General features: G+C 42.7%; 1 protein-coding gene across 9 annotated transcripts in view; it reads left to right on the top strand.

Moving 5' to 3' along the window:
• PLEKHG1 (pleckstrin homology and RhoGEF domain containing G1) overlaps positions 1 to 24,753 on the top strand; it is a 203,936-nt gene that overhangs the window by 169,751 nt on the left and 9,432 nt on the right. For 8 of the 9 annotated variants that reach the window (XM_039851337.1, XM_039851334.1, XM_039851340.1 and 5 more), the window contains exons 6-15: positions 2,347 to 2,497; positions 5,586 to 5,717; positions 7,451 to 7,633; positions 7,726 to 7,821; positions 8,014 to 8,100; positions 13,414 to 13,447; positions 15,580 to 15,675; positions 17,479 to 17,517; positions 18,676 to 18,698; positions 22,156 to 23,794. In XM_039851337.1, the coding sequence (XP_039707271.1) occupies positions 2,347 to 2,497; positions 5,586 to 5,717; positions 7,451 to 7,633; positions 7,726 to 7,821; positions 8,014 to 8,100; positions 13,414 to 13,447; positions 15,580 to 15,675; positions 17,479 to 17,517; positions 18,676 to 18,698; positions 22,156 to 23,794 (2,480 nt within the window). Of the gene's footprint in view, positions 1 to 2,346; positions 2,498 to 5,585; positions 5,718 to 7,450; positions 7,634 to 7,725; positions 7,822 to 8,013; positions 8,101 to 13,413; positions 13,448 to 15,579; positions 15,676 to 17,478; positions 17,518 to 18,675; positions 18,699 to 22,155; positions 23,832 to 24,753 lie in introns of all 9 variants that reach the window. The other variant, XM_039851342.1, reaches the window with a different exon arrangement.

The following is a 24,753-nucleotide window of genomic DNA, read 5'->3' as shown; positions in this document are numbered from 1 at the left end:
ACACGCATATCTGTAGACGCACCCACAGTTTACACAATTTGACTGAAGCAATGTCCTAAAGTTTTCAACATCTATGCTGAGGAGATCAGGAAATTGTAGGACGTCCCAAATAAATCCGCGGTCCTTACACTGAAAGCCGTGGCATTGCACCACAGCCTGTTTCAGAGAAATCGCAGAATCAGCGTCTCCTCAGAACTTCTTCCTGAGGGAAAGGAAAAATCATTCAAACTGGGAAGACTCAACAACGTTCTGGACCCAGCGATGGGCTCTGAGGCACTAGAGGGGCTTATCGGGAGATGATATCTGAATGATTTTCATTGTCAACATGTCATTTGAAGAAAGAACTTCTGAATTTACAATTTTGGTAGTTTACATTAAGATTTTTCTAACTCAGTAATAAGAAAGGAGAATAGGAAATACAGGCAGCTTTTCATATAGTAGGCTTCTTCCTTCAGGGCCAGGGGAAAGGCAGAATCATTTGTTCAAGAACATTTTTAAGAGCCTGCCATGCACGGAACATGATTCAAAGCTTGGTGTCTGTTGGTAGAAAATAGGAACTATTAGGAATGATATCCCTTGCCTTCTAGTTGTTTATATTCTTTTGAGCATCAAAACTCAACTGAATGTAAAAGCAGCATAGTGAGTTAAGGAACATCAAATCAATAAATACAAATTAATGTAGTACAACCTCAGTAATGTGTCATAGAAGCAAAGGACACATTGTGAGATAAAGGAATAGTAATTCCCACCGAGGAGAGTTAAAGGCAGTTTCCTGGAGAAAGTGGTTTTTATTTTGAGTCTGACTTGAAGGAAAGAAACGTCTTAGTAGAGGGAAGCTCAAATGGCTTTCTCAGTGAAGCAGGTATGTCCAGTTCTTGCCCAGTTGTGCGGTTTTCCTAGTCGTAGAAAAACTTATTCTCTTGTCCTCTTGTCCTCCCAGTCAGTTTGCTCTCTGAGGCTTGGGGTTTCCTCACCCCTGTCTGAATGCCAGGCGTTTCAGCGCATCTGACAACATTCCTTCTCCCTTGGGATCCAGGCCGGTGATATTAAATGTCGCTGGCACACCTTGACAGATGTCCACCTTCTTCATACCAGGCACGCCCTAGTGATCTCGCTGTGAAGAGGCGCAAGGCCTCCCTCTTTCTGGCAGGGAAGGGCCCAGACTCCATCAGGTCCTTGTCCTTGGATGTCTCCCTCTGCCCCGAATCTGGAGTTCGGTGAGCTCAGCATTGTTGCAAGTGTCTTGTTCTTGGCCAAGGGTTCCAGCCTTCGGATGGTTGAGGGCTGCTGAGCAGCTGATCCTGACCCTAAGGAACCTTGCAAAATGTCCTCGGTGACTTGATGAAAGAAAGTTTTGAAATGTCAACTTAGTGGGGAAATAAACCTGTTTGATTAGATAGTTCTCACAGCAGATGAGCTCGAACGAGACTCTAATAGCTTAATTAGGAAATTTGCATTTCGCTTCCTTCCCAGAAGTATTATTTTGTTGTTTGGCTCTGATTTTCTCAATTAATCCTGAAAACATATTAGCAACTTGTGGAGAAATTACTCACTCCCACCTGCTTTCTTCTAAGTTATGAGAGCATACGATTTTAATTTGTTTGTGATTACACAGCCCACTAGTTCGCTTCACGTATAGGGTATGAGCATTGTTTGAACCATCCCCCTAAGATGCTTGGGGGCCACTCTTATTGCCTTTGGGGGAGCTGGGATGGAGAAGAGATTCTGACCCACTTTTCTAATACACTCATCGAGGCACGTTACTTAGGAGCAAGATTATCCAGCTCCTCAGAAGCTGTCTTCAGAATGAGCAGAGCCACTTGGAGGTGAAAAGGGGAATCTGTTCAAAGATTCTCCAAGGGAATTCGACCCGTGGGGCAAGGTCTCCAAAGACCAGCACTTACGTAAAGCCAGGTGATTTGTGTGTGATACAAAGACAGCCAGCAGGAGGGGCGACAGTGTCCAGCATGAGGCTGGATCTCCTGAGAAGAAGGAGCTCCTTTTTCTTAGTACGAAGGTGCCCCCTCCTTGCAATCTAACCTGTGAAAACTGAGTACAGATGTGCATTTTGAGCACTGCACAGAGACACCGAGATGGGGCGCACAGCCAGCGGAAATCCCCTTTGCCGAGCCACGTGTCCGTGCGCTACCATCACCGTTGGAGTTTTTCTAATTCACCTACCCAGAGAAAGACCTTCGACTAACTCGCCCAGAGGCCTTCTCATCTAGCTATAGCTCTGTTGCTTTCCTACCTGTTTTAGGGCATTTCCTCATACACCGGCATTTAAAGCTTGAAGACCCATCTTAAGCATTGCAATTTAGATAAAAATATTTATCCCTCTTGCAGATCGGTGGCTGTGCTAACAGAGTGCATGAGGAACAAGACACTGGCCAAATTCTTCAGGGAACGTCAGGAAACTTTGAAACACTCACTGCCTCTGGGGTCTTATCTCTTGAAACCAGTTCAGCGGATTCTCAAGTATCACCTTCTTTTGCATGTAAGTTTCTGTCTGTGCTTGAGTTCCTTCCAGGGAATGGGGATTTTGTGAGTATATATTAAGTTAAGGGGGGAAAATAGCAGAAAAGGCTGGGGACATATGGAAACATTTTCCAAACTCATACTTTATAACTGACTAATCTGCTTTGAGGAATTAGAGATATTTATATTCCAGGCCCGCAGCCCATTGACAACAGCCAAGTAAAAAAGATTCATTTTCGCTCTGATTCTGAGAGGACTCAGGAGCATCTCACTCTGGGCAGTGAGTTTCAGGCAGGGAGCTATCATCTTAATGAAAAACAGGTTTCTTACGTTTTGTTTTATTTCCGTGAGCTCGGATTCAGTAGGCAGTTGAGAGAGAGAGCGAGCAATTTGTCATAGATGGGCTTTTGTGCGCGCAAAGAGAAGGGGCCGAAAGGGGAGAAGACAGGTGGGCAGTGTGATGAATGATCTAGCGTCGCCGCAGGGTGTCTTTCCTTCCTATCATTTCCCATCCTCTGGACAAAATTCGAGGTGGCTTCAGAAACAAAAGTAGACGTAGCACTCACATCCTCATTTCTTATCATCTAAGGAAGTTGATAAAAATGAGAGAAAATGTTTTGCGGAAAGTAATTTTTATCCTGTAGGTAGGATAGGGTTGTTTGTACAACATGAGGCAGTATAGCACGAGACAGGAGCTGGGGTCTGGGGCAAGGCTGCCTGAGTTCAAATCCTCTAAATCGCCCATGTTCACTATGGCCCATGGACAGTCAATAAAAATAAGCTATTATTTGTATTTTATTATTTTTTTCCTACATTAAAATCTTAAAGAGATCTTAATCCAGAGCTCCTCTCCATATCAACATGCCTGCAATTTATATATATCTTTTTAAAAATGATTTCAGGTTTCTATCTTGGACAAGCATTCCACGATTGCTCAGTTCACACATTTAAAAATTTAAGAACTCTTAAATGGTTCGACTGTATCAGAATTTTCTCAGCTTTGCCTGTTTGCCTGGGTGGCTGGCTCATCTTTGGAGACTCTTGTATACTGTGAAGCCACATCAGAGATATTACTTTAATTGTCACATTGATACTAATGACCTCTTAGATTAGTGAGATTAATTTGCTAAATCAATGTCAAATAATTCTTAACTAAGTAAAACCTGTCTCAGGGTAGATCTCTGCTGGACTCTGCAGATATGGCATCGAAGACTAGTGTGTCCCAGTAAGCTCTAAGCATGGCCTTCTAGACAGTAAGGTATCTGTCAATCAAAAGAAAAGTCCAAGATCTCAGTTATAAAAGTATGTCAACTATAACAAGCTAAGAGCCTTACAAAAAATTAATCGATAAGGAAATCAACCCTTACTGTCTAAATTAAGAGCTAATGTCTTAGTCAGGTCTGGCTTTAGAACAAAGTACCATAGACTTGGTGGCTTAAGTAAAAACATTTATTTCTCACATTTTTGGAGACCGAAAGCCTGAGATCAGGGTGCCAGCAGGGTTGAGTTCTGGTGAGAGCCCCTTCAGACGGCTGGGTTGCAGACGGCTGACATCTAGTTTCCTCACATGGAGTAAAGATGCATGAGCGCTCTCTGGGATGTCTTTTATAAGAGCGCTGACCCCATAAGGGCTCCACCCTGATGACCAAATCACCACCCAGAGACCAGTACATCAAGGGTTAGGATTTCAACATATGAATCTTGAGAGAGATGCAAACATTCAGTCTATAACAGCTGATAATGAAGAAAACAGGGGAGAACAAAGGTTAGATTAATTGAAAACTAACTTTTGGCTACCTTTGAGGTATTTTTGCTTTTATAGTTTATTGAGAGTGTTCCTTCTTTGTCATTCACATCACTTTAAAGTTGTGTGGCCGTCCATGGAGATCCCCACAAGCGTACACTCTGTCCTCCTGAGTCTGCTGGTCAATGAACAGGATTGCCTCTTACATTAAAAGAAGGAATTGTTGCTTTTTAACTCGCTGTTGATCTCCAGCTTACCAGGGAGATGATAGTTTGATGGTGCAGTTTCATAGGACCTTTCTAATGGCTGAGTCTGAGTGTGGATACAAAATGTAAATTCCTTTCCAGTTTCCAGCTAGACGGAAAACTTGAATACTCAGCAAAAGTAAACAAAGATTTTTGAAGTATGATTGTAAAATAATGGAGCTAATCTTCATGAGTTATACCATAAGATTAAACCTCCATCCTTTAGCTTAATGAACATGCATGATAAATGTCACGGACATGTTCTGACTATATCTTCTTACTGTTTTATACATTTATGTAGGGTTATTGTTGTTTTTGTTTTAAGAAGATATCGCTTCAATTTAATAAGCATTTATTGACCACCCAGCTCTCTGGCGAGCCCTTCTGAGAAGATAAAGGATTAAAGGAACTATGCAATGGTCCCTGTCCTTATTACACTCTTGAGGATTCTAGGGACACGTGTCTTATATAGTGGAAAGAATTAGGACAGAGATCGTGTACTTTCCTCAGCTGTCTGAGACTGTGGAACTCTGGTGCCAAGTGCCAGGGAGTCTTCCTCAACATGCTGAAGCATTGTCTTTAGTGAACTTCGTTTGGGCTTTAAATCCATAACTACATGAAAGTGAACATGTCGTGGAAGTATTTTTTAAAGCTAATGTCCATTATATTTTTGAGTCTGTTACGTATTAAGTCCTGTACAAGACATTTTACTTGCTCTGGGAGAAAAATAATTATGTTTTCTTTGTGTAAGAGTGAGAACTATATCACATTGACCACCAGGAAGCTCAGAAAACTCCAACTATAATATCAACTGTCATATCTATTATAATAACTATAATATCTCTGTGAGACTTAATGGCCTGCATACATGTTTTGTTTTATCCTCCCTGTCACGAAATTCTCATCTACTTCTATTTTTCCTACCCCCGTTTTAATTCCTATCTTACCATTTTTGTAACAGGTATTTCTGGCAAATTATCTCAAAATCTTAAGGGATAATGTATAAATAAATAATCAAAACTAAAATATGAGGAACTAATCATAGATGTGCCATCTGTTTCATTGACTCTATGAGGGAAAAAATGAAAATAACTAGTTTTGGGTTTTTTCTTTCTAAGGAAATAGAAAATCACCTTGACAAGGACACAGAAGGCTATGATGTGGTGCTCGATGCTATAGACACGATGCAGCGCGTGGCCTGGCACATCAACGACATGAAGCGGAAACACGAGCACGCGGTCCGGTTGCAGGTGAGCCCTCGAGATGGTGACGGCGCCCGGCGGTGCTGCAGGTGCACTGACTTGCCATCATTTTTCTAAATCAAATATTAAGGCTGCTCGAGTATGGCACTTCCTTTGCAGTCTTCATCATAGCTCTCCCTAAAGAAAGATCAGGACACCCGATAACACCGATCATTGTTGAATGTGGTGTTGAAGAGAAAGTCATGCGGTCGCTTTTAAGCTAATAGTTCGCTCATAGCCCAAGGTAAAAATTTGAGTCTCTTAAGACCTTATCTCATGTTAATTACAAAAAAAAGGTAATACTTGTTGAAAGCGACTTTCTCTAAGCTGTTTAAACTTCCGTCCCTCTCTCACTGGTTCATGAGATGATGCATGTGTCTGTGGTGATGGAGCTCAGAGAAAGGACGGCTAAGTCTGGAACCAGGTCCTTTGCAGCTCCACTTGGGACGAGACCTCACTACTTCCTTCTAGATCCCTCATTTTTCAAATAAGACAGATGATGGCTTTGCCGAGGTCCCTTCCGGCACCAACATTTTAAGCCCTAAATCCCTGAAAATTTTTTATAGATGCTAAACCAGTTGTCATGTCCTAGGTACCTCAAAAGAGCACTATTTAAAAACAAAAGGTCGTTTGGGCCCAGGGGGAAGTCCTAGACTCCTGGGTATCCCTGGAGTGAGCCTTAAAAGCCCAGGGTGACCTGCAGAGCATCTATGCCCAGCTCAGGAAAAAAAGATACATAATTCGGCCCATAAGTCCCAGCGAAACTCCTGATTTCATCAATAGGCAGCCAGGTGTAGTGTAATGCAATTAACTATCCAAAACCAAAGGAAGGTGACACTGTAGTCTTCTAGGCCATGTCTGTTTTTTGCAGCCGTAAGGAAAGGTTTAATGCTTCATCTTTCAAATGTTTTGTGGACATAATGTCAGACATAATGTCAGATGTTTGGCATTCTAAAGACACCGCTAAATCGGGTCTCGCTCACACTTATCTCTATTTCTATGCATTTCTACTTTCAAGACAAGTTTTGTGTTGTTGTCTTGTGGGCTGCTTAGTTAAATGCTGTCTGTGAACATTTTCATTTTTCAAAGTAATAAAACAAGCTTCCTTTAAAAAAGGCACTGATATGGATGTACAGTAAATCCCAAAGAAAGTGAAAAGTCATGTTATCAATTTGTATTTATCAAGTTCCATTCAAAACATAGTGGTGAACAAATGTTCATCTCCTTTCCCCAAATGAGATCGATATCAAGAAATTTCTGAGAAGATGTTTCTTGTACGATTTTCCATAGGCTTTGGGTTTGACTTACTTACATGTGATGTGGAATTTAGTTTCTGGAAGAAGGTTTCCAAGTCAATAGCTCTAAAGGTTTTTGTCCAGAGAATAGGGGGTGAGAAAGTCAGGGGAAGATGTCAGTCTGAGAAGGTCAGATATCAGCTCCTCTTTTGGAAGACATAACTGCTGCCGCCAGCCATTGGAGAGCGATTATTCAGGAATGGAAATAATGAATTGGCACCTCATCAACTAACAACTTGATTCATTTGTTAACCCTTAAGTGACACCACCCATAAATGTAGGTTAATGTCATGGATCATTAGACACCGTTAGATGTCACACAGATCCATTAGACCCAGTCGAAGATATTTAGACACCTTTCTCGAGGCTGAACAAATGGGCCACCTTATCCTCGCTGCCTTGCCTTCCCACCTCCTGTTTAATCTCATGGGACTTTCACTTTTTCAGGAGATTCAGAGTTTGCTCACTAACTGGAAGGGGCCAGACCTGACCAGCTATGGGGAACTGGTCCTTGAAGGAACCTTCCGCATCCAGCGGGCCAAGAATGAGCGCACCCTCTTCCTCTTTGACAAGCTGCTTCTCATCACAAAGAAGAGAGACGACACGTTTACTTACAAAGCTCACATCCTGGTAGGTCTGCATATTGGTCACAGGCGAGGACTTCGCCTGTTCGTTCCATTGTCTTCCAAGTGTGCCTCTCCTCTTTCTGCTCTTCCCCACAGTGTGGCAACCTCATGCTCGTGGAAGTGATCCCCAAGGAGCCGCTCAGCTTCAGCGTCTTCCACTACAAGAATCCCAAGCTGCAGCACACGGTTCAGGTAACAGCAGTGCCCGTAGCTCCCCGCGAGGCTCACTCATGCAGAGGATGAGAACTGCGTGCCAGGCAGCCTTTCCAGAGCTTTCTGGCCACGTGGTGTAGTTTGCATCTTATCGGAGGGTTCTAGGAGCGTCTGAATCTTGTGAGTGGCGGAGGTGGGAGTCGTCTGACTGTCCCAATCTCCTTCCGGTAGGCGAAGTCTCAGCAAGACAAACGCCTGTGGGTTCTGCACCTGAAGAGACTGATCCTGGAGAATCACGCGGCCAAGATTCCAGCCAAGGTGAGACAACGAGGTCAACAAACAGTAAAACGTAAAGGAATTTAGGTCCCGGGGAGACCTCTGAAATAAAATAAAGGAAAATAAAGAAAATCGAGAGGGATCGGCTAAACCAGCCATCTATATATGTAAGGAGACTCTGGGGAGAGTTTTTTTGTTTTTGTTTTTTTTTAATTATTGTTGTTTTTTTTTCTTTTGAGGCTTAGAAGAAGAAATAATAAGTAAAAGACTATAAGGAAATTTCTAGAGAACTAGTACAAAGTAAAGAGAATTATTTAAAGGTGTACCGAGCCCCTACAGTGAATAAAGCTGGCTTGGGTTCCGTGGAAAGGCTACGGGAACAAGACCCAGACTCAGCCAAGGAGGGACCTGCAGACGAGGGAGCTAGCTAGAGAAACAATGAACCGTTTGCTAAACACGATGAACTAATAAAGGTATAAGCCAAGCGCCGCGGAAGAATAAAGCGTTCAATTACAGTGGAGTGGACAGAGAAAGGAAGGAAGTGCCTTTTACCTCAGTCTTGAAGGATGAGGAATCGTTTCATTAAGTAGGGGAAAGGGGAAACCAAGCTGAGGGGGCAGCACGAATAAAACAAAGTGATGCCTCGATGGAAAAGGCCGAGGCCTCAGGAGATGGAGTCGGAGGTGAGGCTGGAGAAGTGGAAGGCAGCCAGCTGGGCTGTGGAGGGCTTTGAACCCGCACACGAAGGAGTCTGGATTGTATTGGTGGCGGGACACTACTGAAGGTTTTGGAAGAAGAATATGGCATCATCTCCCCCGTGTTCTGAGCGTGTAACTTTGAGGACGGTGTGACAGATGAGTTGTAGGAGTGAGACTGGAGGCAGGAGAGGAATTAGCAAGCCACCACAGTAGTCCAGAAAAGACATAAGGGACACTGCCAGGGAGCACACGCAAAACCCATCGCAGAGGCAGAGGGAACAGGATTTTGCCCACGAAGTGCATGAAGAGAGAGAGAAATAAAAGCCGAGGATGAGTCAGGAGTTGGGCCAAGAGGCCGATGCTGTGAGTTCCAAAACAGGCTGCAAAGGGGAGGAACCGGTCGGATGGGAGCGGGAGGGAGCAGCCGTGACACATGTGCAGGGGCGGGTCAGCTGCAGGTGGAAATTCAGGTCTTGGAAGCTGAGGATTTGGAGACTTTCTTCACCTAGACAGTGATTGAAGTCCTGAGATTTTATAGGAGGGCCCATAAAAACGTGTAAAGGAAAGAACCCTTGGGAATCCCAATATCTAAGTGATCTGCAAGGGGGTGGGGGATCTGGAGAACAACCCAAGGAAGAGTAGCAGTTTTGTATGAGGAAAACAGGAGGGAAAAAGTATAGTAACAAAGGAAGGAAAGCATCTCAAAGAGAGGAAGTGGAGTAACAGCCTCAGATGCTGCAGAGCTGTCAAAACAGATTCAAACAGAAAAGCAGATATTAGATTTGCCTTCTAAGGTAAGGGAGAGATTGCAGTGGGTTGAAGAGAAAGGGAGAAATAGGAACGGACTGAGCGTAGACTTTTCTAAAGCAAAGTTCAAAAAAAGACAAAAGGTCGTAGTTTGAGCAGAGGTAAGAGCAAAGCAAGATGCTTTGACTAGGGGAAGAAAGCCATGGACACAGCTAGGCCGAGGGGTCGAGACAGGGAAGCAGGAGACAGTACAGGGAAGAGGAGGGCTGCTCCTTGGAATTCGACCCTGGGGAGGTGGCAGGATGAGATCAAAAGCACAGGTCTAGGGGTTGGTTTCGGAAAGGGTCAAACACCTTCCCTGAGCCAAGAGAGAAGAAAGATCGGAGAGAATAGAGAAACGTTGAGGTGGATTTGAGGGAAGATGAAGGGTTTGATTTCGTTGCAGTCAGTGGTAATGTCATCTAGTGAGTGAGTGAAGCGAAGCACAGATGGGTTTGGGTGCCTGAGGGAAAATGGAAAGGTTCAGAACACCTGCTAAAGAGCATGGACCAGAGAGTCACTGGGGATGACCACAGGATCCCATGAAAGGCATCCCAGACCCTACTGAGGCTGGCCACCATGAATCGATGTGATGAAGTTATCTTAGAATCTGCTCGGCAACTCAGAAGCTAGTGTTGAGGAACCACAGCCCACGTGGGTTCCCCAGGGGTGGGGGTGGGCAGAGCTGAGAGTGGGGCGCTTAACAGGGATAGGGAGGGTGGGGTGCTCCTCAGCCCGTATGGCTGTGATTGAGCAGGATTTCCGGGCTGAGTGGAGAGTGAAACCAACTGGGAAAATAGGCATGGGTTGAAGGATTGGAGCCCTTGTGAGGTCAGAAAACTGGTTCAGCAGGAGTTAAAGGTGGGGACAGGGAAATACAGAAATCTGTAGTTGAAGGAGGGACCTTTGAGCTCTGCCTCAGAGGTAGAGCAGGTCTGGGTGACCGACAAAGTTCTGGGGGTGGCTATGGTTGTGTGTTGCTGTTCTAGAGCAGAGGACAATGTTGTCAGAGATAAAGCGACAAGGAGCTAATTAAGGTGCGGGTGAGAAGGCATTATCCACACAGATGGCGAAATGGTCCACGCCAGTGCTGGAGGAGCGATGTGGGGCAGAGAAGGGGATGATGCTCATGAGAGTAGAAGCGGGTGGAAAATCAAGAGAGCTGAGACTTCTGAGAAAGGAGAGTCTCTTTTGCTCTTTGTATATCTCGAAAAGCATCTGGAGCACGTTCTCAGGGGCTGTCAGCCGTGATTCTGTACCCAGGAAATGAATGTGCACAGGTGTGTGCTTTGACTGAAGTAGGAGTCTCATTTCATCAGGGCGTTTTCATGAGAGAGGCTTCAGGTAGCTCACGCAGAGAGGTGAGCATTTTCTTCATTGTTAGTCCTTTAGTTGCTGGCCCTGTGCCTTGGAATGCCCTTCTGAGCAAAGGCAAAGCGTCTTTGATATGCCTCACCTATTGTTTACCTGTCTACTGGAAAATCAAAATTACCAGAGGGATTCCAAAAGGCAATTATAGGCCATTACAAAACAAGACTAGTTTACATACATACCTGTTCTCTTTCTCCCATACTAGGTGTGTGGATTCCAGACAGTTTTCCCTTTATGTGTTAGAATGGTTAATATATCACAATAGAATTGTACTTTTTAACCTAACTTCCTGATACTTTTAGAATTTAAACATTTTTTTTCGGCTACACCTTCTTGAGCGCACATACACCATGCTAAGAACTTTATAATCTCATTTTACCCGACGCAAAACACCTTCTGCCAAAAGCCTTATTCTCCCCATTCTAGAGAAATAAAAATGGAGGCTCAAAGACTTTAAGTAAATTGCCCAAGTTTATACAGCTAGAACGTGACCGAGCCTAGATTCAAACCCACATCTGTCTGGCTCCAAAGAGCAAGTCTTAATCACATTGTTCCCAGGGGCAATGAAAACACACTTATTTCATATACTTTATCCACTATGATGTTATAAGAATTTTATCTTTTATATCAGCAAGATTGTTAAGTCGAACTTTTCACTTCGTTCCTTGATTATTTCTTAATTTTTTTTATTAAAGCTTCCAAAATCTATTTTTTCTTATCATTTAAAAGAAATTCATGATGGGGAGTTTTTTAAACATCAAAAAATGTATCACTGGCCTAATAATGTTAACAGCTGTTGGAAATTCATCAAGTGTAGCTTCTCCCAACTTCCTGCCAGTCCTCTAATTCAATCATGGTCCCTGACTGACTCCTAGTGGAAAATGTGAAAATTGTACTTTTTGAAATTAAATGTTAAGGGGGGTTGGGGTGGGGGGACAAAAATACTGAGTTGTTGAAGTCAAGTTTATCGATACCAGAAAAGTTCTTGGTGGCCTCCTCATATAGCCTGATTACTTGTTCATAGACATGGTGCAGCACCTAACTCTCATCCAGATTAACTGAGAATGAAGGTAAAGGTAGAGACTTTTGCATTTTACATATTCGCAGGGTTCTGTAAATACACTTCACAGAAATTGAACTGCTTGTGTTTGAAATTAATTCCAACTAGGAATCTTGAAGTCCGAATGTCTGATAAAACTATCACTGTTATAAAATTCCAAGCATTTGTTTTCTCAAAATTAGGGCGACTTCATCAAGACTTTTCTTTTACGCCTCACCTTTTTAAACTAAATATCATCGCCACTTAGCCTAAATGTCTTTTTACTGTGATAGCACAAATTGTGGCAAGAAATACAAATAAATTAATTTTTAAAGTTATTTTTAGCATAATGTTTGTAGGTTCAGTTATACTACCCTTGAAAAATGAAAATCGTATGAAAGGAGCAAGAAAGGCTACCTAAACTATTTTCTTTTTTGAATCCTCAGGTAAAACGATTCTTGTTAGGGCAATTAACTTATTTTGTTTTATATTCCCCTAAACATTAATAACATGTGGCAACAATAACAATTTCTAAAAGACTCAGAGCATTAACCTTCAGAAGGTTGAATTTGAGGTGAGAAGAAGTCAGTGTAGGCAGGAAGCAAGAGTCAAGGTCATCAGACCCAACCCTTTGGGGCGTGGGCGGTAACTAACTCCCAGTTGAGTGCCTGTCATTTAGTCCTAGTAGCAACTCTTGAAGGTGGATCCCATCCTGTCATCTTAGGGCTAAGGGAGTAAGGGATGTGAGAGCACCCACCTGAATTAGTGCCAGAGCCGAATCCCTAACCTCATCCTTCAGAGCCCTTCCCCCACGCCGCAGCTCTTTCTCCCCCTCTGGGAGATTCTAGGGCACACAAAAAGATGGTAGGTGCAGGGGTGCTCCAAGGAGCAGGAGAGGAAAACAGGCAACCTTTTTTTGCAATCAACTCAAAATAGTTAGAAGGCCTTAATGATGCGGGGAGGGCCGGCCGTGTAAACCCTGGGCCCTGTCCCTCGAGCTTTTCGTTCAGTAGGTCAGAGTTGGGAATCGGGAAGCCGCATTTCATAAGGTGACCAACAGATGCTAACGGTTAGCCAGGTTTTGGAATCTTTAAGGAAAGTTTCTTTCTCTCTCACTCTCATCTTCCCTCCCCCACCTTCTCTCTCTTTCTCCCTTTCTTTCTCCCTTCCTCCTCCGCTTTCCGCTTTCCCTTTGTCTCCCCCCCACCCTTTCGCTCCCTCCCTTCTTTCCACGTGGGGGTGTAGGCTTCCATTATGCACATCTACTCCCCGCATGAGGGCGCTCATCTATTTGAATCCCTTGAACTAGGTGTTAATGCCTAAAAGAAGTACTGAGTTTGTTTAAAGCTTTTTAAAAACCACTTATTCGGGTAGAGTAAGACCCATGTTAGGATTGGTAGTATAAAGCAGAACAAACAAAAAACAGTAATTGTACTTATAGCTACACTTTTTTTCTTCCAGGCCAAGCAAGCAATACTCGAAATGGATGCCATTCGTAAGTTTTCTTAACACAAGTTGGAATTTCATTGTCTGCTTGTATGTATCATATTTTCTATCTTCATGTTTATAAAAATGCCAGTCGTGAGAAGGTAGCAGCTCTCTATTCACTATTCACTGTTTTAATGAATAGAGTCAGCAAACAGTATCATCCCGTCCTGAAACATTTGTTCCTACATTGATTTCTCCTGCTTTATCTGTGAATCACCTGATGGCTGGCCGCTCATCTAGGTCTCTGTATCGACTAGCAATATAAGATATGTTTCCAGGGTCAACTCTTACCCCCACCTCTACCACCACCAATTAAGGTCCTCCAGTGCATTTCCCACCTCACTTATAGACGGAAAAGCTGTGTTGATTATCAGCAAGAATCATTCTAACTAGATAGATATCGGTTGTCCTGATGTAGCACAGGTTTAAAAATTAAAAGCTGCCCCACATGTGTGATTGTGTTTCTAGGCTTCTACAAACAGGCAGAGAATATCTATAAGTGAGGTCTTTCCTATAAAGTAAGACCTTGTTCAGCAGCACTTATCACACCTGTGTTACTTCTCGGATTAAGTGTAATAAAAAGAGGAACAACGACTTTAAAGACTGACAACCAGGTCTGGAACTTTTACTTAAAACTTTCAAAGTAACTTACTTTTGAAAAATCTTTCCCCAAGAGCAAACACTGGTTAACCTACCCTCCAACATGCTGGCTGTTAATGCTCCAAAAGCAAAAAAGAAACATTCCTGAAGCAGGAAAATGGCATTCCCCCCCACACACACACACAGCCCCCACTCCGGTGGCTGAGAGTCCCCCTTTCATGTCCAGCAGATCCTGAGGGATGATGCTGCCTGTCCCACTGGGATGCTAGGCTGGGGCTCACTGCCCCGCGGTCTCGAAATCCCCACACTTTACTCAGTGGAAATCCCTCAGTTTGTTTGTTTTTATTTGTTTATTAAAAAAAAACTCTAAAGAGAAGACAAGATCCTGCATGGGTGGGCATGTGAGAATTAGGAAGAAAGATGAAGAAAGACAAGCTCTGGAGAGGTCGACTCTCATTGTGACAAGCTCCATTCAATAAAACGATTTACCTCTTCCCAGGCTTCGGGCTAGCTCTTGGACACCATTAAGATTTTATGGTGCACAGAATAATTTCAAGCCACCAATTAGTGCCACGTGTCTGTCTTCCAGACCCAGGATATAGGCCAGAGCAGCCCCGCCTAGGAAAGGAACGTCGTTTGCCCTCCCCTGACTTTGGTCTTGGCTGAGTGTGAACGGAGTGGGCCAGTCCATTGTACCAAATGACCTCATTTCTATTCCTTTGCCACTGACATTGGAGAAGCATACGTGGTCTTTACAACCCTCAGAACTCTCTCGAACTTTAGACACCCTCAGAGAGTCTCAATCCCAATGTGAAGAACATCGGTTTACAATTCTGTCCTAAAATCATTACCCTCAGGCTTCGGCGTGCAGGTAAGCACTGTACATGCTGCGGTGCTTTCAGATTGGACCAGGTGTTCTTCACCCAAAATCTGTGTACCCCTCAGATGGGGTAGAAAGATATAAACTGCGAAATTACATGAAAATCCCTTTTCTGGTAATAGAACCTAAAGCATCCATCAAATGTTCACAGGAGCAATGTCTAGACTTATAGTAAGAGTCACTGCACTGGGGACAGCACCCCTAGGGACAGGAAAGGCTCCACACCCTCCACCATCGTGCTGGGCACAGATGCGTCAGGGAATTCTCCAGATGCTTTTACCTTGACAGGGCGTCTGTTGTGGCACATCAACATCGTCTGTCAGAGGCTCTGGTAACAAGGTCAGCTGAAGAGAGTTTTATTTTAATGGTATTTTTTGACCTCTGTGGGTCTAGAGTTCGCAAATGTTTCTGAGGGGCAGGAGAGAAAGAGAGAGAAGAGGGAGGGAAAGAATGAGGTGGCGGGTGGGGGGGATGCTCTTAACTTTCTAACACGCTCCTATAAGAAGTCCCAATGTAAACAGTCCTGAGATACATATTCAGCACCAATTGCAGAAGGAGATACCACGTCAGGCAAGAAAGTATACGCATGTCGTACCCATATTCTGAAAAGTCGCCAAATGCCTCATTCTTACAAATAAATGCGGTGGTTCTCTTTACAGATTATCCAGGCTTCTGTTACAGTCCCGAGGGAGAGACGAAAGCACTTTGCAGTTCTAAAGATGGTTCTGCTCCTTATCGGCTGAGAAGAAAATCTGGTACGTAGGATGTTGTAATCACAATTTAGTAAGGATGGGGGACTAGTACTGAAAGTCCCTTTCGGTCTGACAAAAAGCCATTTTATTTCTGGTTTTGGAGCTCACGGCCAATTTGAATACTATTTGAGGCTGCGTGAAGAGGGGGCTCTCGTGCTTTTGTTCTAAAACTCTTTTCTGCTTAACTCTCCATTTTCCGGTGGATATAACACACATTGACCCAGTAACTCTGCTTTGCATAGTGTCTTACCAATGGCACACAGGTGCTTACATCCCGTTTACTATCGCTAGTGAAAAATAGTATCCTATAAATCAGAGGTCCCTAATCCCCTGGCCATCGACCAGTACTGTTAGGAACCGGGGTATACAGCAGGAAGTGAGTGGCAGGTGACTGAAGCTTCATCTGTATTTGTAGCCACTCCCCGGCACTAGCATCACTGCCTCAGCTCCACCTCAGAGCATCAGGCATTAGATTCTCATAGGAGCACCGCTCCCTGGTGCCAAAAATGGTCGGGGACCGCTGCTGTAAATAACACATAGAAAAGATTATTCATACCTAAAATTTTAACATATAGTTGCTGAAACAGACTTCATGTAGTATTCTCTTAGCCCTCAGATATTTTTTTTCATTTGAATTAGTATTTATTGAGTATCTGCCTAATCCCCTATACTGTGCCAAGGACCGGGAATGCAAGAATAAATAATACATGTGATTCCTACTTGCAAGGAATTCATAGTCTGGTGGGAGAGTCAAAAAAAAAAGTGACTGAATACCATCCATGCGATGGAGCTGTCATAGAGCCGAATGGAGAAACGTGGAAAGACAAAGGAGAGAGAAGGCTTCACGGAGCAGAGGTACCCCAGATGTCATCTGGAGGCTGAAGAGGCAGATGGGGTGGAAACAGCACATGCTGAGGTCCTGGGACTTGAGCCAGCATCCCTTAGACAGGACACCTATTGCCAGTTATTCTGCTTGGCTGGAACGTGCGGTGGAGCTGGGGGTCGGGGTGGAGGAACTGGGAAGGTGAAATGGAGATAGATGTGGCTGGAGATACAGAGAGGGAGGGGCCCGATCATGGAAGGCGAGTAAGCCACACAGAGGGTTTGAACTTGATCCTGTAAGCTGTGGAAGGATTTAAGCAAAGAGATATTTGCCTTTTAAAAAGAAAGTTCAGGCTCAATGTGGAAAATGAAGTAGGCAGGGAAACCGTCCTGTCGGGGTGAGAGATGGTGAAGGCCGGATTGAGACAGCGGTGGCTGGGATTCCATAAGGCTGTGATGGACGAAAACAGGAGTTCAGAATGATCCCCTGACCGATAACTTGGCAGGGTCATGTCAGTGACAACCAAGATAAGAGGTACAGATGAAGAAGCAGAGGTGCAGGGAGACAGGTGAGCTGAGACCGGGACATGTTGGGTTTGCTAGGTCTGTGGGCATGTCGGGGAAACGTCAGATTGGCAGTTGGCATTTGAGGTCTAAGGCTTGGGCCAGGGGTCCAGCATGAGAATATAGAATTGAACTTACCAGCTTATTGGAAATTCTTCTATAGGAGCTAAGGAAATTGCTCTCCTGGTTGATAGGGTTGGTGTTCTGTTATGTGACTCCTGATGCACGGCTGAATGTTTATCTTACAATTTCACTAAGGTGACTGTCCTGCGGCTAAGTGTCTCTAAGCAATGGGGATCTAGGTAAATTTGATAGAGATTTTCTAGAGCTCAATTAATTTGCTTGTAAACTAATGTTCATTTATAAAATAAAAAAAACTTTATTTGGTGCAAATGATACTGGCCTTATTTTTCCTCCTAGAACCTTCCTCAAGATCACATAAAATTTTGAAGACCGGTGGTAAGTCCTAAAAATCTTTTTTCATTCTTATCGATATCCACTAAATCAAACCATACCTTAAAAAATAAACACCAGATGATAACAGATTGACAGATTTGATTAACTTCTATAAGTAATAGTGCCCCGTTATAAAATGTAAAGCCGAATGACATAAAAATGTTCACAATATAGATAACAGGCATAAAAAATTAATATCTTTATTATGTAAAGAACTCCTATACATCAAAAAGTAGAGACAAAGGACTCTTTTTTAAAAGGCAGAGACTATAACTGGACAGTTTCGTAAATGAAACACAATCTGCCAGTAAAATTTGTAAATGATCACCAATATTAGTAATCAGAAAAATCATACATTTAAATGAGATTGGCATTGGGGGAGGGGAGCTGCTGGCTTGGCCAAAAGATATAGAAAAACAAGCACTCTGGAACTATTGGTGTGTAAATGTCTGCAACCTTTTTGAAGCAAAATTTGGTGATGTCCATTTACATTTAAAATGTGCATCTGCCCAGGGACCCAATAATTTCATTTTTTCACTTTTACAAATTTTACAATGTACACGTCCGTGTAGAAGTACTCACCCAAAATCTAGGGCAGGATTTTTACTTTATATGCTCTGTCATTAAACAATTTTTTTAAAATGAGACACACACATGATCAAGGTATCTGTGAGGGTGTGGCTCTGTGAATCTCTCCCCACTACTCCAGGTGTACCACCCCTTTAGCACAGCGCCAAGGTGACCCCATTGACAAATGCTGTATCTTTCAGTTATGGCCAAGTAAATGTTTAGAATGTAACAGAATCATAGTCTTATATTTAAGTGATTTTCGTGGCTTAGGGCATGTGAATTTTTTGTCAGATAATACATATTTTGAGGGGAAGCTTTTGAAACTTATTAACATGAATGGGTTTGTTGCTCTCAGGAATTAAGGAGTATGCTTCAGTCAGATGCATTTAGGCTGTTTTATGAATAGTATGGGACATATAAGTAGGATAACTGAGAGTCGTTTTCTAAAAATTAGGTCCAAAGAGCCCAGAAGCTTCTTGAGCTTCAATTATGAACAATAAATTTAAAAGTTCTGTAAAATACAAAATTTTACCTATGTGAGATACATTTTTAATCATCAAACTTAAAAAAAAAAAAACTTTTATTTTTCAGAAACAGCACGAGACATCCAAAAGGTAAGCACTATTACATTTCTTATTTTGAAATGTTTACTGTAGGCACTTTGTATAGGTACCCTTATATATCTCATCCCCAGCCTGTGTTCCAAGTGTAAACAATTATTTTACATTTTGACATAGATTTATGTGAGGACTTGTCCTTATAACCGCCTCCCTCTCCTGCTTCATCTCTCGGAACTAAGGCAATAATTTCTTCCTCCCTCTGCCTCACCACTCACCTCAGAAACTGTAAGGTTAGGATGTCAAACCCACACAGTGCTAGCCTGGTCCATCCCACTTTGCTTGTGCCTCTGCACGTGTAAGACAGGCCCTTGCATCCTAGGTATTGCTTCCTTCTCAAAGCATTAGGCTTCAGACACGAACATCCCTTTCTAAGAATATGGTCTTGCTGCTGGTAAAAGAGGCGAGATCAAATGTCATACAATGAAACTTCACTATATCGAGTTTTGATTTTTCTTCCTCTGATAAAAGGTTAGGAAAAGGGGAATAAAAGTGGTATTCTCCATTGGAAGATGTATATATCCCAATTTATTACCTATGATGAATAGATACTACATCCTGACCTGAGTAACAAGCGTCCAATATGGCTACTGATCAATTGTCTCAATGAACAATTCTTAGAGAACTGATTGTGGCTTTTTAATGTTCTATGTTACTATGAAACTCTCTCCTCACAATTCCACTTGCACAATTCCTTAGCACAGGGCCAGAGAGACCCTGTTCATAAATGCTATCTCTTTCAGTTAAATCCAATAAAATGTCTAAAAATCAACATAGTCTTATCTCTAAGTAATTTTCTTAAAATTTGGATGTGTAGATTTTTTTTTTCCAGGTAGTACATATTTTCGTTTGGAACCTTTTGAAACTTATTAACATTAATTGGTTCATTGTCCTGAAATATGGCATGAGATTTTGATTTTTTTTTTAACCTACTTTATTTTCATAAACAAATGCTATGGATGGTACCTGCTCTTCAAGCCAGCCAAACTAAGGTCATAGAGCCAAGCCCCACTCAGTCTCAGGTGTGGGAATCACTCTATTAGTCCTAAAGATACAATCTCAGGAGCTTCTTGGAAACTTTCTACCGTAGTTATTAAGCCAAGTCTCCATATGGGGAATAGCTAAGTCTTATAAAATCTAAAGACAAGAAAGAAATAAAGCATCAATGTATTTTTTTCCTAGTGGTAAAATTCCATCTCCTAACAGTAATGAACATATACTAAGTGCAAGAACAGGTTCACTGCTGATTAAAGAGTTTATAATAGGACATGTTACATAATAACATCTTAATATTTCTCTCAGAATATATATTCCAATGCCATGTGTGTATATGTATACACATATGTGTATATACAGAAGCGCTTATAGAAGCTTTGCATTAAGACATGGATGCAAATCCATTTCTCCACTTATAAGCTGTATGACTATATAGAGGCGACTGTTAACCTTACCAAGACTTAGTTTCCTAATTTACAGCATTGTTATAAAAATTAAATACGATAGCATGTTTTTAAAGGTGCTCATTACAGTACTTGGCACAAAGCAAATGCTCCATAAATGGCAGCTGTTATCATATTAAATATGACTTAAATATCATATTAAATATCTATTAAATAGCCATAATGCTGACAATGTGGAAAAATGAGGGGAAAAAAATGTTCATCATGGCTCCAGTGAAATTGAGAGATCTAAACCACATGCTTCTAGGTTGTGCCCATTCCATATACTGATTATTCCTTAACTCAGAACTTTTTCAGTTCTCATGATGATTTATTTGATGAAAAATATCCACTTCCAAAATACTGCTATCTGCATTTCAAGTGTAATTACTTTAAAGTACTATACTTTGATATTAATAATTCAGGTTTCCTAATTTTCTAACACATCTGGGAATTTTTCTGGAATAAAAGATTTTGAGAAGGGATTACTTCCGGCTCTTCACAAAATCATTTTGTCACTTTCAAAATGTTTTGTCGTGATGTAAGTAGTTAATACTAACATGTTTATTTTGTAAAATGTAGTTACTGGGTGCCTATTATTTTGAAAACATTATACCAGTGCGGTCTGAATGAAATGAAAAGGAAGAGATACTAAAGGGTAAAGGGGAGGAAAAAAAGAGCCATAAATATAATACTATCTATATATTTGCGTGTGTGCATGTATGTCCATATGTGTGTGTATTCATTTATTCCTAGGCCTCAAATGGTCCATGGTTTTACTATGTGGGGAAAAAAAAAAGTGAACAAAAGATTAAACGATCGACTGGATTTATTTTACGTTTAAATTTTTAATAGAAAAATAACATTCAGGATGAAATTTTATTCTTGCCCTCCCTGCTTTTCTCCTCCCTCCCTGATAGACAGACAGGCAGACAGGCATAGTGACAGGTAGATATTCCAAGGCAATATGTATCCTAGTTTCACTGACAAGAGATGAAAAAATCCTTGCTAATTTGACATTTCCAATAGGTTACTATAGTGTTTTGATCAGGAAATATATCTCTGATACTAATTAGTTTGAACTGGTCTTAACCCTTTCAAATTAACTTTTTGAAGCTAATCCCAGAGGGCAGTCTACTCCCAGTCTGTACAATTGAGCTCCATCAAGAAAGGTTCCAAGTTATAAAAGATCCCATTGTTTTCTTTGATTAGCCATCATTAATGTCACTCATATTTTACTTCCTAACAGGTATCTAAATTTTACTTAATTAAGTGTATTTTGAAAGAAACTAAAATTTTCATCAGCTCGATAGTGGATTAAATTACATTCCTGCAACAAAGGCTCTTTGCCTAGAACCTATAAACCAGAGCAGTGCTGGTCAGGTGCATGGCAAGTCTGTAGATCTAAGGGACACTCTTGGAATGTGCAGTCGGATCACTGACCGAGGCTTCTGGTACACCAAAAAACCCACAATAAAACCCCTAGGGCTCAAGCCCCAAACAGAAACCAGATAGAAATCAGACAGCCCTTGGCAACTCTATATGTTCATTAATATAATGGTATTTGCCAAGTGTACATCGAAATTATTTGAAGTATTTAAGAGGTTTCTGTATTTAGCTGATTTCCTGCATTGGGGTAAGGGATTTGGGACTCAGACCTGGGTTTGCATCCTAGCCTTTCTCCTGACTACTGAGACAAGTTACTGAATCCATTATGAGCCTAGATTTCCTTGCCGTGAAACTGGTACAATCATATCTAACTCATAGAGTGATTGTGAACATTAAATTTGTAGACTGTCTGCAAACAGCCTGTTTCTGAATAAATACCGGCTCCAGTCCTTTCTGACCCTTTTGCAAAAATCTGAATTTCAACTCAAAATCAACAATGTTTACTGATCATTTTCTTTGAGAATATTCCAGTCTAGTGGAAGAGGCGATGTGTAAATACAGGAAAATGTCATAAGTTATGTATCCACGGTGCTGCAATTCAGTCCGTGTGTTTCTATCCCCCTCAGGTTTCCAGAGAAGAAGCGTCTCCCCAGGGGACTTCAGCAGTGCCATCTTCCGCCCAGAGAAACAGTCAGCCCAGCAGTTCTGCCATCCTCAGTGTGCTTCACGGGGGCGGAACCGTCAGAAACATCTGGACAGACCACCAGATCAGGCAAGCCTTGTTTCCCAGTCGACGGTCCCCGCAGGAGAACGAGGATGACGAAGATGATTATCAGATGTTCGTGCCATCCTTTTCCTCTTCAGATTTGAACTCTGCCAGACTGTGTGAAGAAAGCACTTCAAGTCGCCCTTGCAGCTGGCATATGGGACAGCTCGAGTCCACAGAGACCGCCGGCTCTGGCCACAGGGTTGTTCGGCGGGCCAGCAGTGCTGGGGAGAGCAACACGTGCCCTCCCGAAATAAGAATTAGCGATGGCTCTCAGTACAGTCCCCGAAGGGAGCTGCAGAATGACGCTAAAACAGAAGGGCAGGACAGAATGACTCCTTTTGGGTCATCTATAGAGTTGACTATTGATGATATAGACCATGTCTATGATAACATAAGTTATGAAGACTTAAAACTAATGGTCGCTAAACGGGAAGAAGCTGAATTCACTCCCCCCAAATCAGCCAGAGACTCTGTGTGCCCCAAGAGCACCCCGGAGCTAGCCTTCTCCAAGGGGCAAGTGAGCCACGAGAAGAGCCCTCTCCACACAAAGAGAGCTGGAGCTCCGGCAGGTCGAGAGGCATCAAACCAAAGCACGCACGAACTCGAGGTGGTGGAGGAAAACATCTATGACACTATAGGGCTCCCAGACCCGCCCTCACTGGATTGCAAGCGCAGCAGCCCAGAGCGTTCCAAGAGGGGCACCTTCTTAGGTCTAGACGCCGACTTCACGTGCTGTGACAGCCTGAGGCCCTTCGTTTCCCAGGATAGCCTCCAGTTCAGCGAGGATGAAACGCCTTACCACCAAGGCCCCTCTGAGAATGATTACTTGAGTTTGCTGTATAACTCCTTCAGCTGTAACTTGTCTGTAGCTGATAAGTCTATATCTGATAAACTGTCTGAAGAAGTAGACGAAATCTGGAATGACCTGGAAAATTACATCAAGAAGAACGAGGTCAAAGCTAGAGACCGGCTCCTTGCAGCATTTCCCGTTAGCAAAGATGACGTGCAAGATAGGCTGCACTCCGAGAGCACGCCTGAGCTGAGCAAAGACGCAGCGTATGCCATGTCTACGCTCTCGCTCCCCGAGAGCCATGCCTTCCTCACGCCGCTGAAAGACAGGCCTGGCAGAGGGAGCCGGGCCAGCTGCCCGTTGGAAGGAGACCTGATATCTAAGGAAGGCTCCTTTATGAGCCTCAACCGGCTCTCTCTGGCCAGCGAAGTCCCTCCTGTGGAAAATCCCTATGACTTGGCCAACAGCAGTCTGTCCCAAACAGACCTGGAAACCCCCGATCCTGGGGTGGATGCCACAGATAAGACAAAAAGCAGGGTTTTTATGATGGCTAGGCAATACAGTCAGAAGATCAAGAAGGCAAATCAACTTTTGAAAGTGAAAAGCCCAGAGTTGGAGCAGCCAGCAACCAGCCAGCAACATAAGTCTGTGCACAAAGATCTGGCAGCCATCTTAGAAGAAAAAAAGCAAGGAGGGCCTGCCATCGGTACGTTCCGCCACACTGCTTTTCTTCCTTCTTGAAAGTAAGACGTGAGAGCGGCGTTCAGGTTTTAAATGTCCTTAAAACCGGGAGAACATTGTCCCTCAGATGTTCATTCTCTCAGAGTGAGACCACAGACTTACGAATGTGGCCTGTCAAAAAAAACACAATTTTCCTCCCACCTTTCTAAGTGCTTCTGGCTGGGCTAATAGTCAAATTAACATGAGACAGATCAACGGGAAAAAAATGTCCAAAATTTATTACAGACGTATAATTGGGGGTGCCATAAGAATATGAGAACCAAGACCACATTGGGCAGTTGAGGTGTATATGCCGTCCTGAGCTAAGGAGAAGAGGGTGTGTGGTTTGGGATGACAAAGGGTGGGAAGGCAATTCCCAGAGACGTGCGAAAGCAAATGTTTGGTAAATAAACGTTTGCTGGGCCATCTTTAACAATGGGACTCAGAGAGGACATCGAACAAATGGTTCTGGGTAGGGTCCTCCCTGCCTATCACACACGAGTTTATATTAAACTATAGTTATCTAAATGGTATTTCCCCTGCTGGAGCAAGTTCTCTAAATTCCTTTTAGGCAGTTAGGAGGAAGGTCAAAGGTTTTTCCTGAGTCTTTCTTTTCTTAAAAATAACCTACTGAAATAATCAGTATCCCGAAAGGCATATTTGGGGGTTGCAACCTCTGCTTCCCTTAACCCATTTCCCATTTGCCGAGTACTCACCAGCGGCACTTATGGCTACAGCGTTTACCCCGAGATAACTCACGGATTACAGCCCTAACCTCACCCCCAAAGTCTGCCACGAAATATCTCGCTTTTATTATTATTTTCACATCGCTCTAGTAAATCGATAGTCTTTGGAAACAAATGACATCATTCTATTTATAGCATTCTGTTTTTAGTAGCAGTATTTCCATTTACGAAATATAGTAATTCTCGATCGCTGAAAATG

This window comes from Pteropus medius, unplaced genomic scaffold, assembly GCF_902729225.1.
Source record: "Pteropus medius unplaced genomic scaffold, Ma_sr-lr_union100, whole genome shotgun sequence".
In the NCBI taxonomy this organism is placed as follows: domain Eukaryota; kingdom Metazoa; phylum Chordata; class Mammalia; order Chiroptera; family Pteropodidae; genus Pteropus; species Pteropus medius.
This window is presented reverse-complemented; position numbering and strand designations above follow the sequence as displayed.